Genomic DNA, 19140 nt, shown 5'->3' on the forward strand with positions numbered 1-19140 from the left:
TCAGTGTCATGTTATGTTGAATAAAGTCAACAGTTTACAAAAACTTAAAATCAAATTCGAAGGAAAAAGACAAAAATTATTAGTTCAAATCGCTAATTGTCAAATTAATAAAGACAGGACGAATAAAACTATAGATCTTAGGAGAATGTTGGAAAGAAACATGCCAGAATGTCCTGAATACATGCATTGTGAAACAGAAAAAAAAACAATTCGCATTTTGAAAAATCTTAAATGTAAACTCTAATTAAAAATCGAAATAAAAAAATGAGGTAAAATATGCATTTTTGTTATTAAACAATCCAAGTATAAGAAAATTACGTAGCCATCTTGCTGTCTCAGTAAGAACTGAAAAGAGCTCAATTGCGAAACAGGAAAACAGTTTGAAAAAAATGTTCAAAAAATGGTAAAAATTTTCACTGAATATTAAAGAGCTATCGCCAAAACCAATTCAATTGGCTACAGAACAAAACAAAAAAACACTGATGGTGCACCAAAAGACTTTTTATGGTAAATTAACTCTAAAGTACAAAAACCTTAAAGAACTTTGACAAAAACCGCCAAAATCCGATTAGCATGTGTACAATTTTATAAAACACCTCACTACAAAAAACGGCATCTAATTCAGGAATTATCAAAAAGACGTTGACATATTTTCCAATTTGGTAAAAAGGAGTCGGCTCAAAGAGTCAAAAATGAAGAAATTAATGAAAAGAAACCAAAAAATGCCAAAAAATAAAACATGGAACAATTTTGCTATTGAAACGCATTATTAAGCTCACCGAAACATCGTGAAATCAATTTCAGATGGTTGCATATTAATGCAGCACCGATAAAAAATTATTTCTACAAAAAACAAGTTACCTTTAAAATTTTGGGCCAAATGGACGAAAACACGGCTAAAAACTGCCGTCTATATGCGCCAATCTCTCAAAAATTCTTTTCAAAGTCAAAAAGTCATTCACTGAACGCAGCGCATGAACAAAAAACTTCTCTCGCTCAGAAAAAGTTAGTTCACACGGTAATTTTACTCACTTTCACTATTAGGTGAAAACGCCGCCGGATCAAATAGTACTTCCGGTAAAAAAAAAACCTTAAGAAAACCAATACTCTTCGAGTCGTAAAAAAACAAGCACACCGCAATATAGCTCCGCTCAGCTTCGCAGCTATAAAAATGTTGCATAAAAGGACACACCATAACACTAAGATAGTTGAATTAAACATAGTTGGAGAGCAATCAACCAAGATCCAATCCGATCTCCACGGGGCCACTTGTAAATTAACACGAGTTTCTATCATCATTTAAAAAAAAGTTCGTGGGGCGTATAAATGTCCACAAAACAAGCAGCAAACAGAACATAACAATAATTTCAGCAACAGTTGGTGAATCATGAACAAAGTATGAAAAATGGAACAGATACTCACCTTTGAATTGGCATGTGACACTCTAGTGGGTGAAGGAGAGCATGCGAGAGGGTATATTGTAGGATTGTACGCCTGAGGAGAGGGTGCACAGGAGATGGAGATGGGCTCAGTTACTCTAGAGGAGACGGAGTCAGTAGATCCAGAGGAAGAGGGCGTATGCAGCTGTGAGGAAGAGGAGGAAGGGGCATTTGGGGTTGGGGTAGCACCAGGTGATGACGACATACTGCTGCTGGGCCTCTTCAGGGGGTTCGACAAGCCCACTCCTACTAGTGAGTGACTGGACGCATTCTCCTAAATGGAATCATATAATTCGCACGTCGAACCAAATCACGATTCCTCGAAACCTAAAACACTTTATCAATCAATTTAACAATACAATTGTCCAAAATTTTCGACCACAAGGTATTGCTAACATATTCCTGGGTCATTTCATTTAGGCGATGTCTACCGAAATTATATAGTTTCAGGTTATAATGTTTGTTCAGGGCAGCCGTGGTGGCCCTTGTTTGTAAATGGTAATTGTTATTGGAGCAAGTTCTCTTCACCATTCCTTGGAGAGGTGGACAAGCATCAAGAAGCGATTATCCAGACAAGTGATCACGAAGCCAGGATACAATCTTCACCGAGGAGCTCAAGATAAGTCTAAAATTATTCAAAAACGACTTCGATTGATACCGAAAAACGAGCAGTTGATTATTTGGCACGATCTAATCAATAACTCTGTGACAAACCCGGCAAAGACCCCAGAAAGCCACTTACCCCAGAACAACTTGTGAACGAAATCAAGAATATCAAGCATGAAGTAGTTGGAATAGTTTACTGCGTAAGAGAAGGAGCACCAGACGTTTACAAAGAGCTGAAGGGAACGGGAATACCTGTTCTACACATCGTAAAGGACCTTCTCTCGAGGCGAAAGCAAAAGGACAAAGAACTTGTTCGCAGCTACAGCCAACTACATCTTGCACCACACCTCGAAATCAAAACCCTAACTATTGTACGAAATCACGGCGACAATCTAAAAGCGATTATCAAAAAGAAACACAGCCCGTCTCAACAGCAACGAAAAAAAAAGCAAAAGAAACGAAACGCAGCCAAAATTTGAGTAAGTCTAGCACTAGGTTGGTTTTTGTAAATTCCTATTGATTGAGTTCAATTGAAATTGATCAAAACCAGTTTTCAGTCCCAGTCGTCAATTTAAGCAAAATCGTTTAGCTTTTGTTAAGCCCTATCGCAATTTCTATTCAAAATTTTTGTGAAATTCCTATTGATTCAGTTCAGTTGGAATCGATCAAAAATTTAAGTCTTCATCAAATTATTTTGTGAAATTCCTGTTGATTAAGTTCAATTGGTCTTGATCAAAATTTTAAGTCAACGTAGTAAGTTCTGTGAAACTCCTGCTGATTAAGTTCAATTGGAATTGATCAGAGCTTATGAAACAAATGGGAAAAAATTGTAAGACCTGTAACAAGCCAATACAGTCACAAGAGAAAACATATACATGCGTTGCCTGCAACTGTCATATACACATGACGACAATTTGCACAGGACTTTCCTCGGCCTCCCTCAACGGGATAATAGATCTTGGAAAAAACATTATGCTTCTCTGCAATGAATGCGTGGACAAAAACGAGCGAGATAAATTCATAAGATGCAGAACAATGGCGAACATGACCGAGAAGATAGAAAATTTGGACTTTAGCAATCAACTCAAAAACATGGAAAAGAGATTGACTGAGCTTGTAGACAAAAAGACAGAAACCGCCATCAAAACAACTTGTGAAAAAGTTGATAAAACGTATGCTGCCGTGGAATCCACACAGGAGACAGATAGGAAACTTGGAAAGTTAAGAAAGAGAAAGGCGTCGACAACATCAAACAAAGTTTCAGAATACAAGGGATCCCTGAAGATCATAACAAAACAAAAGCTGAAAATCTTGTCCCCACAACTGACGAAGTAAATGAAATACTGAGTCAAATAGGCGTTAGGCCTGAAGTGAAGGAACTCAAACGACTAGGTGAATTCAAGAGAGAACGGAAGAAACCAAGAACTCTTTTAGTAACGGTCGCTAACGAACATGAAGCCAGGCTAGCCTTAGCCAAAAGTATTGAACATCGAGAGGAATTAGCAAAGAGAAATATTTACTTGCTACTAGCTCTCAGCAAAGAAGATGCCCTCAAAGAAAACCTGATTCTGAAAAAGAGAAGAGAACTGTTGACAGAAGAAGTTCCTCGAGATAAACTCAAAATTCGAAATTTAGAACTATTCAACGATGGTGCGAAAGTGGAGATTGCCTCCGTAGAAACCAAGTCAAACTGACTAGGTTTTGTTAACATTCTGCAACTAAACGTAAGGAGCCTTGTGAACGTAGAGAGGAGAATTAAGTTTGCAAATGCTGTAATAAACTCAGACTACAACGTTATATGTCTCTGTGAAACTTGGCTCAATGATAACATTCCATCATCTGAACTATTTCTAAATGACTATTGCATCTACCGACAAGAGACAAATGGATCAAGACAAAAATACCCACTGAGGCGCCCTCATAGCAGTAAAGAACTCCTTAATCTCCGAAAGAGTCATTTCTGAGCAACCGGATTCTAGTCTTGTCTGCAAACACTCTAGATGTGGGCAGAACACTCTAGATGTAGCATTTTACAAAAATTGTAATTTGGTGGCACATCTTGACGAGAAATTTTCCTCAATTTACGACTGCTCGGATCATAAATCAATCCAGTTAACACTAGAATGTCCACGCCAAGACGCCAAAGAAACTCTTGTAAATTTTAGAAGTTTCGGAAACGCTGATTACGAAAGCATAAATAATATTTTAAGTACTGAACCCTTCAAACCAGTTTGCTTCACTAACATAAACATTATGTGCGAAGAATTTTACCAGTACATGGATCAAATATTCGAGGTCCACGTCCCCAAAAGAACTAGACACCGACAAAGTCTACCTCCTTGGATATCAAGTTTCACTTCTTACAACATGAAGAGACTACAAACCCAAAAACGACTCCTATCCGAAAAACCCACTAGTCATCGAAAACAAGAAGTTCTTAAACTTGAAAACTAATTGATAGAATCATCGGAACTGACAGGATTGAATATCAGGAGAAAATCATGCGTGCAAGAAATACCGGTACAATCTTCAAACACTTGAAAAGCCTGAAAAAATCACCCAGCCTTCCAAAATTACTAATCAAAGAAAATCAACAGAGCACAAAAATGCAAGAGCAAGTCAACATGATGAACGAGTTCTTTCACTCAGTGTTCTCACCCAAAATTCCTTTCAGTATACAAGATGTAGAATTGAGAAATCCTGAAATTACAAACTTCGAAATCTCAAAGAAAGCAATCTACGAAATACTTCTTTCGCTAGATGCCACAGAGTCGCGAGGCCCAAATGGCATACCGCCTGCATTTTTCCAACGTACAGCACGCAAAACAAGTAAGAATTTAAATGTACTTTTCAAGCAGATAAAACGACTGAGAAAAATCCCAAACTCCTGGAAAATTGCAGCTGTGACACCAATCTACAAAAAAGATGACAGACGGAAAGTAGAAAATTACCGACCAGTCTCTCTTTTAGACATTGACAGTAAAGTTTCTGAGAAATGCATTTGTTCAGCTTTATACGCTCACTTCGAAAAATTCCTAACAGAACACCAACATGGATTTGTTAGAAACGCTCAGTTAATACAAATATGCTATCCTTCTTGAAATCAATTCACGACGCACTCGATAACGAATCAAGCACCGAAATTGTAGCATTCTACACAGATTTCTCCAAAGCTTTCGACAAAGTGCCGCATTTTGAGCTTGTACAAAAAGTTGCAAAAATTGGAGTGGGAGGTTGCCTATTAGAAATTATCATTGACTACTTAGACAATAGGAAACAATTCGTTCGGGTAGACAACACAAGATCGGAAACTTTAGATGTAACAAGTGGGGTACCCCAAGGTTCTCTTCTCGGACCACTCCTGTTTTGCATATTCATCAATGACCTACCTGATGTGTTAGTTTTCTCTGACCCATTTATCTTCGCGGATGACCTAAAAATTCTTGCAGTGAAGAAAACGTTTTGGCAAGTTCAAAACGATCTCAATGGTATTGAACAGTGGGTAAACGAAAATAAAATGAAATTAGTCATGGACAAATGTGCAAAACTGAGCATAAGAGGTCAAACACAAAATTACGAGCTTATGGGCACTAAACTAGAGTCATCCAAAGTCATCAAAGATCTCGGCATCTATGTTTCCCATGACCTGACGTGGAAGACACACATCGAAGAACGACTGAAAAAAGCGAACAAAGTACTCTACCTACTTCGACGAAACATAGCTCTTCAAGTAAGACAAGAGATCAAGCTCGGACTCTACAAGTCACTAATTTTAACAGTACTCTTATATGGCTCTGCGTGCACAAATCCGAACCGAGGTGAGCTACAACAGCTTGAAAGATTTCAAATGAAAGTAGTCAAATGGATCCTTGGACAAAAAGTCATGCCATATCCAAATCAACTTCTTAACATACTACCACTACCAATGTTCATGCAACTAAATGACATTCTACTTTTATCGAAATTGACAGAAGACGATAGCTTTTTTACCAATGCTGAAACAAAATTCAGAAAAAGGGAGAACAAATGAATTATTCAAGCTCCCGAAAACCAGAACTGAAAAGGCTAGAAATGATTTCTTTTTCCGTACATGCAGACTAGCAAATCGAATAGAAAATTACATTTATAATAGAAAATTTAATACGAAAAAAGGCCTTAAAAATCGAGTTTTAAATTTCATGTGGAAGTTTGTAAACGAGCGATTCGACGAAAATAACATCTGTAGCTGGCATCTATGCTGTGACTGTCAGATCTGCAGAAATAATAGGACAATTTTCTAAGACGACGACTGGGACGAAAATCCCCTCAGTGAAAACTGTAAATCCCCAACAACAACAACAACAAAAGAAATACTCGATGACCAATTTGGCTTCAGTGACTTGTAACTAACAAAAAAGTATAGTTCTCACCGAGAGACAGAGGTCTTCCCAGGATGACGCGAGGGATGAAGAGAGCGTGACATCTCTCTCGAACAGGGTGTCCCTTTCCAGTCCAGTTGCCTCTTCTATCTTGATCTGGTCTATCCTACTCGGGGGTCGGGGACTGGAAGCAGAACACTAAAACAACAAGTCATCTATAAATACCAATTCAAAATTTAAAAAATACATCATTAAATGCTGCTTATCCAGCTAAAATTAGCAAATGAAAAACAACTCTTCATTTTTAAAGGACAACACTCAGGTGAAATTAAAGCAGAAAAAAATCCACACGACGTTAAATTTTACGAAATTAAAACCTTACGAAATCAAGAAGGGAAATTATAATTGCATATCTAAAAAGGCGGATTCTAAAAAAATGAAGATTATTTCCACGTTTGCTTTTCTCATCTGAATCATGAAGATTAAGCGCCAAAATCAGTACGAGCTCTGAACATTTATTTCACCGACACAGAGAAGACATTCCTTCAGCACAAACAGGAGTTTCAACCTATAATTAAGAGTTTATACCCTGCTAGATGTACTGGGACACCGACTGCGTCTGACATCACCCGCAGAGGAAGGCGACAGGGAGGCATGTTGGAAGACACCGCAGAAGGGACTTACTGCTCCTCCAGCGCCACCGCCAACCCCACCAGAAGGGTGAGACACACCTACTGCTACAGCACTTGAGGAACTAGCACAGGGCGAGGTCTGTCCCGTACTCAGGACACCGATGCCCACAACACTACCAGAACCACTCTCCATTCTGAACAGCAAGAACAGAAAATTAATTCTTTTAATCCATTCAGTTTCAAACAACAACGCTGTTTTTGTACTTCAAAATTTTGTTGTCAAAAACTCAGCTTCATATCATATTAGTAGATAAAATCAAGTTGAGTATTTAATGGGCAAATAATTGCGTGAACTTTGGGTGAATTATAAATTAATAGATATTGTCGTGTGCAGACGTTCTTGAAGACAAAACGGTATAAAAGCGCAAGTTGGAAACAAATTATCTGAAAAATTATCTTGAAATTGTTTCTAAAAAAACTATTATGGAGCGTATTTTTAACCCTACCCAGTTGCAACATGTAAGCTGAGAGGAAGACTTGTCGACCGGCCGAGAGATCTAGTAGAATTCTCCCCAAGCTCGTCTTGTTGCTCACACAGCTTCGACACAACGGACGGTCCTTTCTTATTAGCGTCCAACCGCTCTTTAGCACCAGGATACGAGTTCAAATTAGCAAACTTAAAAGCACTGCTTGACTTGTTAGCACCAAGGACAAAATTTGGAAGCTGGCTTGGAACACTGAAACTGGGGTCACAAGCCCTCGACAATGCAGGGAAATTACTGGCTGCATCGCTTGTTGACTTTCGCCACCTGCGAAAACTCTCTGACGCAACATCGCTTGCAGGTTTTTCAGGAAGATCAAACACAAAAGCCCGTTTGATTTTTGCAGCAGGTACAGCTGCTGTAGAAGGTAAAGATGTCGAATTAAGCGAAGGTGTTCCCGGAAGTCGAGGTCTGAACAACTTGCCTTGAGTGGCTAAAGCATTGATCGCAAGCTCAGGTTCAGATTTGTAAGCATCGACACTGGCATCCGAGGAGTCGTCGTAATCGAACTCAGCTACATCCTGAAATCACCAGATTTCAGTGCAAATAAACGCAAAATTTAATGCGTTGAAGCTTATATCTGTTTGAAATTTTTAGCCCTAAATCTTCGTTTAATTGTCAAAACATGCACAACTTTAAAAATGAGGTGGAATCATTTAAAATTTCAGTCAAAGCTGAGGTTGCTTAACTTGAACCATAAACATGCAATTTATGGATAGGTGATCAATTTCAACATTGTGCCATATTCAGTATTCACTTTATGGCTATTGGCTAAAACAACCCCTCCCGATCACAGACAATTTTTCTCGTTATTATTTGTAGATAGAATCAAGTTATAACCAGAATAGAATCTTCCTACCTTCTGAGAGACAACACCAGACGACGGGGTCTGTGAGTCAGGCGACAGAACCCTGGGTGACATGATGATGTGGCGAAAGTGGAAGCTCGAATCGGAACAAGTGCTTTCATAGTCAGAAGTTGCACTGTCCTCAGCTGAACAGCTCTGAACTGTAGTGAGCAAGTGGTTAACAACAGGATAGCTCACTGACGAATGCGAAGTGAATGCTGGTGTGAAACTCGAAGAGTGTTGATTCTTCTCTGCATCTGCCAAGAAAGTGGACTTGTTGGGGTCTTCGATTCCATCGAGGCTACAGTCATCGCTGGCATTCGATGACATGATTGCACACTGTCGAGACACCGACCGGTACTTTTAGACCCTTACATTATCTGAAAACACGTTTGATAAATTGGACATCTGATAAACGGCTTGTGGCCTCTACATACCAATAAAAAAACCGTTCGTTATTGATTGTGATAATTAACCTTAGTGACTTCCAAATGAGGGCAAAGCGCAGGGCGAAAATTTCAAAAATTGATAGGTTAGTTTATGATGAGGAGTTCGAAATGGTACAGAAATTGTCCCATTAAATGATCAATTATTGTGATTTACGGCTGGTCTACTTTTTTAATAATCGGTGACATATTAAACATTGGCTGTGCTGGCTTAATCACTCCCCCGTGTTTCCACGTGTCATCTTGAGTACGAGTAGCAGGACTTTGTCTAACTTTAAAATTGAATAATGTACAGTTAATTAAATTTAACAGTTATTTACAGCCGTTATCGATGCGAGACTTAAATATATAGAGAATAACGATGCTCGGTAATGTGCGATTGCACATAAGGTTCCGACCCCGCTCAGCCACAAGTTTGGCATAGTTGTCTACCAAATGAGGAGCAGATAGAAAACCCCAAAAATTCAAATATTTTTAAAAAAGAAAATTGGTGTATGAACGAAAAGATGCCTCCAAAGCAAATAACTCAGTGGAGTAAAAAATGATGCATTAGATTGATGAGAAATGCCAATATTAAGAAAGCGAGTCAAGACAAACAGCAAAATCAAACAACAACAAACATTAATTACATCAAAAAAATTATGTCCGTTTTAAAAAACAAAACTTAATAACAAAGTCAAAACAGCGTCCGATAAAACTGAACTAAACAAAATAATTTGTAATTCACCAGAAAAGATATGGGACCAGTCCATAATAAGGCTTGGTAACAATTAGACAATAAAGAACAAACGGTAAATTTAAAAAATTCGCTTATTTTTTTATTAAAACAATTAATTTCGAAGTAATGAAAACCATTGTGAATCAACCGAAATATCCCTTAGGTTTAATATTACAGGTGTTTCTAAAGATGGGAATTAAGAACTGTCGGTATTCAATTTTTATGCGGTTACAAAAAGAACAACAAATAGACAACAAAAAAATCAGTTAAATTTCGCCAGAAAACGCACTTGAAGCCGTAAAGCCATACTTTGGCCCTCAAAATATGTTCAATTGCACCTTCTTCGAACACCAATAATGTATTATTTAACCTCATTTATTAAACCAGGTAACAAGTAGACAAATAAAAAAAAGGCAAAATTAAGTAAAACTTTTTTTCGAAAAAAAATTAATTTCAACGACATGAAAGCCATAAGTTACCCAATGAAATAGTTAAACATAATCGTTTATTCTTCCAAAGGAAGCCCCTGAGTTCTGCAATTACCCAGAATATATCTTACGTCTACAAGAATAACGTAAAAAATGACAAAAATCAAAAATTAATTTACTTTTTAAAAAAAACCGTGTCGAAGCCAGTAAAGTCATAACGAATTCTTTGAACTCAATAGATTTTGTGACAACAATCCCTTTGACACGTTCCCCTGACCACAATATTGCCGTATTAGGCCTGTAAATAACGAGACTAGGTAACAATCAGACAAAAGGAACATACTAGCGAAGTTAAAACGTGTTGTTTTTATTTTGGAAAACAATTGTTTTCAAAGTCTTGGGAGCCATCAAATGTCTACAAATATCAGAATATCGGCCAATCTATTCTTCCATGAAAAACCAATAAAATAGGGTCATTGTACAGGAAATTTCTTGCGACTAAAAAGACAAAGTAAAAACGCCAGTTAAAGACAAAACTAAAAAATTCATTTAAATTCTTCGAGAAAGTATTGTCGAAGCCGTTAAAACGAGAGTCTATATCCTTAAGGATTTTAATATTATTTATTGTGCCCTATTTTGAACGCCAATAATGTGATATATTAACTGTCAATAACAAGATAATGTGACAAAACTAAAAAACGTTAAAAATGGGCAAGTACCTGAAAATAAAAAAAATGGGAAATCTAGTAGTATCAAAGCCAGAAAACCATAATTTAAGGTGTAAAACCGCAATAAAGATTGAAATTGAATTCATTAGAAAGAGAAAGCTTTCTTTCATTGCTGACACTAAGCTACAAGTTAACCAAATTAAGAGAAAAATGGAGGCACTAGTGAGCTTTGATTTGAAATGTTCTGTTATTTAATTAATATATAAAAAAGATCGATTTTTTTAAATAAAAAAGACCGTTTGATTAAATCCGAATTATTTTTATAATTGTAACAGTCCAAGATTGGTCCAAAACTAGCTCTGCTAATGCTCTTCGTGCATTAAGAACACTTTATTTTTCGAATGCTATAGATATAGATATTTTGTTAGTTAAAAAAACAAAAATAAATGCTGTTTTTGATAATCAACGAGTAAAGTACGCAAAAAACGGCAAAGTTTTAATTACAGAGCACTCGCAACGGAAGTTCAAGTATGAATAGCCCCCCCCCCCCCCTTGAGTCTACAGAGATTGTATCAGTGTAGTTTGGGGGTGTACTTCCGGCAAATTTAATCAAAGTGGACTAAAGAAGCTTATTATGTGCTGTTTTTGATGAAAAGTCTGAAATTTGAAATATTTGGCCAGAAATTTTGACAAAAAATAAATAAAAATAGCCGACAATTTTTTTGCTTTAAAAATAAAATCAACAACACTTTCCTTAAAAAATTTAACAAATTAGCGAAATTTTAGTCAAAAATTTACGAAAATGTGAATAAAGTCAACGGAATTCACTCTATTTTCTCAAAAGTTTAAACCTCGATAACTCCCTGTAAAACACGAAAATCAAAAATTCTTTTTAATTCCATATTCTACGCTGGACTGCTTTTTAAATGATACCAGTCTCAACTCTCTACAATGAATATATCGATCGGCCAAAATTTTCTGAGCAAAAAATAACTATTTAAGTATATAGTCCCCCCTCAAGAGGGGTCGGAACAAAAATATAAGTTAATATAGTTTTATTTACAATTATGCAAAGGAACTACTACTACTTGCCTTTTAAGGCAAGTTTTGCCGCAGGTTCTGCTATTAACAGATTGCTCCCTTATAAAAAGAAGTCGAGGGTGTCACTGTCGCGAATCAGGCACTTGACTTTAGATTATTAATGTATGCGAGAGAATTAACGGAAAATTTATGGTTCCCATTCAATGGGAAGCCTGTGTTATGAAGACACCTGAATAAACAATCCTGGTTCAAATCAACGGATCAGATCACTTTCATCAACAGCAGATAAGAGTCCTGAATATATGACGTTCAAAGTATTCAATTTATCTCTAAACTTCCAACGACTTTCAAACTTTATGAAAACCAGAGAGCAGAAACCTTCAGAGCTTTCATTTAAAAGTTGTAGTAATTCGAGGGTGCACTTATTTCCTGGATAGGCGAGCTTCAATGTAAAAATTTCTCGCAAGACATCACCGTTCTATGAGAAGCCTCGAACGAAATTGACTGCCTCTGATATCCCATAAAGGGTAAACATCTACTTTCTCTTGCATGCTGAGAATCCACGAGTCTAGGGCACTATCTAATCTTCTGTTGATTAATTCCACAGTATGAATGCGCAGATATCTGATGGAAGGATGATTATAGAGTTCAACTTGGAAAGGAATGACCAAATCTCTGACTACGTCATCGCCAAATCTCGGTACAATATTAATGCTCAATACCTTTAATTGCAATTGACGCATGCAAAAGCGAATGAACGGTGCAACATAACGATCTAACTCACTTGTCATGAAGGTCGCAGTAAATAGCTCAAGGTTCCACTTAAAACTAGATAAATCACTGTCCGATATATCAACACCATCTTCAAAAGCCAGCATGACTCGTACCTTTGCTAATTGTGTGGAATTTCTGAAGCAACCTAAAATCGAGTACCTTGTGCACAGAACTTCGCAGCTCGGGGGTAGATCCCCGAAATCATAAGTATTCCAGATTTTGGCTGATTCATTCTTGGGGAGGAGATGCAGATAGTTCAAATTTGGGAAGCATTGTGAAATAACTTGAGGAAGATTATATACATTTCCCTGCTGGTTGTGAACTATAACAGTTCGAATAGATGACAACTGACAGCTTGGAGGTAAACTTGTCTGAGGAATGCTTTCTAGTTCCAGCCTTGACAATCGTGTTAAAGGAGACAAATCAGAGAGTGATCGAACAAGTTCTGTACCAAAGGTCTTCAAGCTTGGGAATTTGTGATGCAGGGACCGGAAAGGAGCTTCAGTTGAATTTGTGAAGTATGATTTTGAAAAGCCAGCCTTGACAACATTTTGACAATAGTTTGAAGGAGCAATTTCGTTGAGACATTCAAAAGTTTCCAATTCTTTCATGTCAATGCATATCTCAACATTTGCCACAAAGCAATTATTATGAATAAGCCTATCAAAAATATGTTGCATTAACATCTCATCTATTGGTCGAAACCCACGAAGAGCAAAGTGTTCTACGCTGTCTTCACAGAGCCTCGCCAGGGTTTCAAAAAATGGTTCGAACTGTTTGGGCATGCCACGTGGATAAATGTCATCAACGGTGCCCGCAACAACATCCAATTCTATTTTCAGATAATTGCACTTCCAATTTGTCTCACAAGCAACCGCATTTAAAATGTCAACCGAAATTGGTTCTCTTTCTGTTTCACAATCACTCTGATAATATACAGCTTGATAGCGCGGGCTGATATCCAGAAAAACTTCAAGCTTTAAACTAATATGTAAGTTCGACACCTCTTCTCGCAAGGCACGACATGTTGACCGAACACTAATCAGGTCGCGAAAGCTGTTATTTTCAATAAATCCGAATTTCGTAATAACTAAATACTCAAAAATGCATCGTCTAATTTCGCGAGGCAAAAATTCGAACAATGATTTTGTCATTACTGATACTAAAAAAAACAACTGTATGAAGTCGTGAGGGGCTATAGGAAACGATCCAACATCTAAACGCCTTGTTAGACATCTTAAAAAAAACAAGATAATTATTGTAGAACATCCCAAAACCTACAAATGGAAAAATTGCTCTTGAATGACCGGACCAGCAGGATTAAAATAATTGCTACAAACTTCATTTGAGTGCAATTAAAAACCACTCTAATGAAACTTTATATGTGACCCTTGCTAGTATCAACTGCCCAAACTAAAGCCCATAAATGAATCCATCTTATATTAATCTGAGTGAGAGCAATTTGTCATAAAATTTTTAAAAAGATTCAAAAAATGTTGAATGATCGGACAGAAAAAGTTATTAAAAAGATTGGATTGACAAACTGAACACAATTTTATTGAGATCAACCAGAAACGAGACATCACTTTGAAGCAAATGTAACGGGAAATTGGCTTGAAACGCCCCAGTTGATAAAAAGAAAAACTTGCACTGCTTTTGCTTTTCTCCAAACTTTGCTTTAAAACTGTGGCTGAAATTGCATTTGAATCATTTTGCTTCAGGAGCATTAATTTAAAGAAAAATCACTAAGAGCACGAAAACAGGTAGATATAGTGAATTGTTGTTGTTGTTGTTGTTGGGGATTTACAGTTTTCACTGAGGGGATTTTCGTCCCAGTCGTCGTCTTAGAAAATTGTCCTATTATTTCTGCAGATCTGACAGTCACAGCATAGATGCCAGCTACAGATGTTATTTTCGTCGAATCGCTCGTTTATAAACTTCCACATGAAATTTAAAACTCGGGACAGTCGCAAAATTCTTTGTTCTAAAATATATTTCCAATAACTTTCCTCATTTCATCAATCGACTCATAAAATTATGGCCACGCCGATTACTCTAAACTCATCAAGCTTTGATATGCAGATAATTTTCACCTAGTTAAACAAACCCAAAACAAACAGAAATCAGAAGAAATTCTTGCAAACATGACCGAAGATCTCAAATATTCAGTACAACTAGCCAGTGAGAAAGGCGCGTCTACGTGGTTGAATGCACTGCCAATAGAACGACATGACCTCTGGTTAACCAAAACCGAGTTCAGAGACGCCCTATGCATTCGATATGGCTGGCAATTCAAAAATATTCCCGAGAAGTGTGCGTGTGGCTCGAAGTTTCTTGTATCCCATGCCCTTCACTGCCCTAAGGGAGGATATCCAATAATCAGGCATAATGAAGTAAGAGACCTCTTCGCCGAGCTTATGCGAAAAACTTGTTACGATATCGAAGTTGAACCTCACCTGCAGCCTCTCAGCAATGAGAGCCTAAAACCCGCGACCTGCAAGGACGAGGAAGCACGATTAGATATCTCAGCTAAAGGCCTATGGGGTTCTCGCTTTGAGAAATCATACTATGATGTTAAAGTCTTCAACCCGTTTGCTCCAAAAAACAGACGTATTGGAATCAAAGAGAGCTACAAGTTCCACGAAACGACGAAGAAAACCAAATACCTGGACAGAATTGTTGAAGTTGAGCATAGCTCTTTTATCCCTCTGATCTTTTCGACCACAGGAGGAAGCGGCCCCGGCTCCACAATAGTTATAAAACGACTTGCATCAAGAATTGCTGAAAAGACGAAAGACACGCATCCTAACGTCATAAATTTCATCAAACATCCCTGAGCTTCGCCCTACTTAGAAGCACAATCCTTTGTATAAGAGGCCACAGAGGACAACGCTCTTACAAAGAGGAGTCTTCACCCTGTGCATTTAATGCCGAAGTCAACCCATAAATCTGTACATATAAACCTAATTTGAAACCTAACGTGAACGTAAATGTATACTGCTTCATACCAAACTTTGACCTCCAGAAACTGACTGGTAATTTATTCATTTCATTAGCAGACGTGGTGCTCATTTTTTCATTCTAATAGCACACAGTGCACTTTGAATTTTCGTCTTTACGATCGGTTGCTTTGATTTTGCTCTTTCTGTTTGGCCCAACCCAACCCAACGGAACGCAAGACGACAGATGAGGAGCTAGATGAAGAGTACGCAGTATCACACTTTCTCAGCAACAACGATAAGCCGACCTAGTTAATCTCTCAGTCTCTTTCCCAAGAGGCGAGGCTTTAGTTGCGCGCCACCCCCCCCCCCCCTCCCAAAGGCCCCCTGCCAGAACTGCGCTGCCAATCTACACTACGCGGGAGTTGAGGCTTAGTCTACGCGTCTCCAACCTCGACCAAAGTCTAGCAACGAGCCACAACCAAAACCAGAGAAAACGCAAAGCAACTGATGGACCCCGAACCAGCTCCAAGATTAGAAAGAGGCAACCTGAGCAACATATTAAAGTAGTCTACTTCACATTTGAACATGAAACACCGAGCCACAAAGAATTCAACCAGCAGCTGAAGAACTTAACTGGCAACCCGAACTACGGAGAAGTGAGGCGAAGTCAGAACGGAAAAGGCTACTCGATGAAACCAAGAACTATCGAGATAGCAAAGATGATTACTGCAAATAAAGTCAAGGAAGCATTCGCAAACTACCAAGTCAAACTAAGCACTGCTGCCTCCAACCCGGTGAAACCGAGCTTCGTCATAACAAGTGTAGACCAAGACATCGATCCTGAGGACGTTAAAAGTGAGCTGCAAAGTCAGAACATAGAGGCAACATCAGTACATAGAATAACAAGTCGTGCAACCAACCAACCTACGAGGCTCATAAGAGTGTTTACAAACACAGAGACAACTGCCAGGAATGCTGTTGACAACGGTGTCAAAATTTTCAATCAGAGAAAGAGATGTGAACGATCGAGACTAGAGCCCTCGGTAGTACAATGCTTCAAATGCCTCCAATATGACCACAAGGCGAAGGACTGCCCGAACAATCTCAAATGTAGACGATGTGGCGGAGAGCATGTTATAAGAGAATGTGATGTTGCTCCAGAAAGTGCCAAATGCTCTAACTTCGGAGAGAGTCACTCTGCAAATTATCGAGGCTGCTCAAAGTACCAAGAAGCACGAGCTAGCAGCTATGCTGATGCAGTGAAGAGCAAGGTCCACACTAGTCCACAAAGCTCTCTGAACAAGATTGAAGAAGTCCTCAGCAACATCGACAAGAGGCTCGAGAAAATAGAGAGCAACCTCACTGAAAGGGTCCAAATACTTGAGAACAAAGTGGCTGAACTAAACAATAAGATCAATCTGGCGGAGCAAAGAGAACAAAACAGCATGACAATTATTGCAGCCATGAAACAATGCTTCTTCGATTCCCCAAAGCAAAAGATAAACATCCTCCAGGCTCTAAACGTTGTCTCTGGTCATAACTACAGTCAAGTTAAATACGATGCAAAGATTAGAGAATTCAAGCATCAATTCGCAAGCCAACGAACATCAATTCATCATGGCAAACCTTAAAGTAGCTCAACTGAACGTCAGAGGCTTGAGACCAAAGCTCAGAGTTATTGAACCAATTTTATTAGACAAGGGCATTCATGTAGCCTGTTTTAACGAGACAAAAACGAAGCAGCCTCCTCATCTGCGAAATTTTATCTTAGCTGCAAGCATTAACGACAATATACATGGCTCGGCCATATATATAAGAGAGGGACTAAACTACACACTGCTAGACAACAAATTCGTCAAAAACGTCTCTAAAACCAACGAGAAGCTGCAAATAAGACTCAAAGAATCTGATGTTGACATTACTCTGATATACTGTTCACCCGGCAATGAGATTGAAGCAAGTCACTTGGTCAGGCACAATACTAGATGCATAGTGGTGGGTGATTAACCCTATGATCAACCCTATGTCCACAAAGAGCGATGCAACAGGTCGAGTCGTTGAGGAACTTCTGGATGAAGAAAACATACTTCTGAATAACGACCTCAAAACGCATGAGAAGGGATCCGTTTTAGACCTGCACCTGTGCTCTAAGCCTTTGGCAAAACACATTGTGAAGTTCGAAATATTTGAAGAGACTATGAGCGACCACTATATGACCATCAGCGAATTTAACCTGCGAGCTCCAAAATCTAGATCACTGCGGCCAAATTGGAAATGCTTCAGAGAGAAGGTGAGTTGCTACAGAAGCCAGTATGCAGATTTGAACAGCAGAGCAGAAAGCATAGCAACCCACATTAAGACGTGTTACGAGAGCAGCCTCAAAGAAGCTAAACCAATACAAAACAAAGAAATAGTCGCGCTCACCAGAAAGAAACACCAGCTGCAGAGAAAAGTCAGAAAGCTGAGAAGACTGGGCATGAGAGGTTACTCAGAGGAGAGATACCACACATCAGAGCTCAATAGAACATCGAGAAAGCTCTCACAATCACTAATACAAGAAAGGCAGAACCAAGAACTGAAGACGGTGGCCAGCATGAACTCAAATGGGAAGGGCATCGATTTCTGGAAGGCTTACAAGAAACTCACGCAATCTAGTAAGAGCAATGCAAACCAGCTTAAAATTAGCACGCAGGAGGCAGCAGATAAATTTGCTGAGAAACTGAAACAGAATATCAGAATGCATGAGGCTGTAACTCAGGAAGCTGAAGAGATTGAAGATCTAGTTGAAACATGCGTGAACGAGAATGAAATAGCACAGTTTCGCCTGCCCCCTAACCACCGCGAAACTACAGTCGAGGTTGAACAACTGAGAAACATCATCAAAGGGAGGAAAAACACAGCTCCAGGACCTGACGGAATATCGTATAAAATATTGAAACAGCTACCAGACGCAATAATGAAAGAACTCAGTGACATAATACAAAGCTCTCTAAAAGATGGAATTGTGCCTGACTGCTGGAAAAGATCCAATGTCTCTATGCTGCCCAAGCCAAATAAAGACCACTCTGATCTCAAGAATTACAGACCTCTCTCCCTCACAAGTTGCATCGGTAAATTGTGCGAAGTTGTTATCAAGGAGCACTTAAACAAGCACTGTGAAAGTAACGATATCTTCACCAACGCGCAAGGCGCATACAGAGCAGGTCGCTCAACAACTGACAATTTACTCTGTTTAAGCGAACATATTTTCAATGAAGCCTTCTGGAAGCAGCCAACCGCAGCAGCTTTTCTCGATGTTCAGCAGGCATTCGATGCGGTGTGGCATAAAGGACTAATCTATAAAATGCAGCTAAACAAAGTGCCAGAGTGGATCATAAAATGGACCGTAAGCTATCTCAAAGACCGAGAGCTGACTGTAATATACCAACAGGCTGTGGCCAACAGCTTAAAACCAAGAGCAGGAGTACCACAGGGCAGCGTAATCAGCCCTACACTGTTCAACATCTATGTCAGCAGTCCAGAAGTCTTGAATGCAAAAGTCTCCCAATATGCAGATGATATTGCAATATACACGAGTGGCAGAAACTGTAGAGCAGCTACTTTCAAACTACAGAAGGCTCTCAACTCACTGGACATGTGGTGCAACCTTTGGAAAATCAAAATTAATCCCGAGAAAACAAACTTCATGTTATTGACCAG

The 19140-nt window shown here is 38.7% G+C and overlaps 2 protein-coding genes across 4 annotated transcripts in view; both read right to left on the reverse strand.

The window, feature by feature from the left end:
- Positions 1 to 8804, reverse strand: part of LOC142358238 (uncharacterized) — a 33461-nt gene extending 24657 nt beyond the window's left edge. Inside the window, exons 1-5 of the mRNA XM_075409683.1 lie at positions 8437 to 8804; positions 7542 to 8098; positions 6992 to 7229; positions 6455 to 6601; positions 1423 to 1713 (exon numbers count right to left, since the gene is read on the reverse strand). Of these exons, the coding sequence (XP_075265798.1) occupies positions 1423 to 1713; positions 6455 to 6601; positions 6992 to 7229; positions 7542 to 8098; positions 8437 to 8754 (1551 nt within the window). The 5' untranslated portion in view covers positions 8755 to 8804. The remainder of the gene's footprint in view (positions 1 to 1422; positions 1714 to 6454; positions 6602 to 6991; positions 7230 to 7541; positions 8099 to 8436) is intronic.
- LOC142358300 (bridge-like lipid transfer protein family member 3B) overlaps positions 1 to 19140 on the reverse strand; it is a 381846-nt gene that overhangs the window by 275409 nt on the left and 87297 nt on the right. The window lies entirely within an intron of this gene.

This window comes from Convolutriloba macropyga, chromosome 2, assembly GCF_964194025.1.
Source record: "Convolutriloba macropyga chromosome 2, txConMacr16.3, whole genome shotgun sequence".
Classification (NCBI taxonomy): Eukaryota; Metazoa; Xenacoelomorpha; order Acoela; family Convolutidae; genus Convolutriloba; species Convolutriloba macropyga.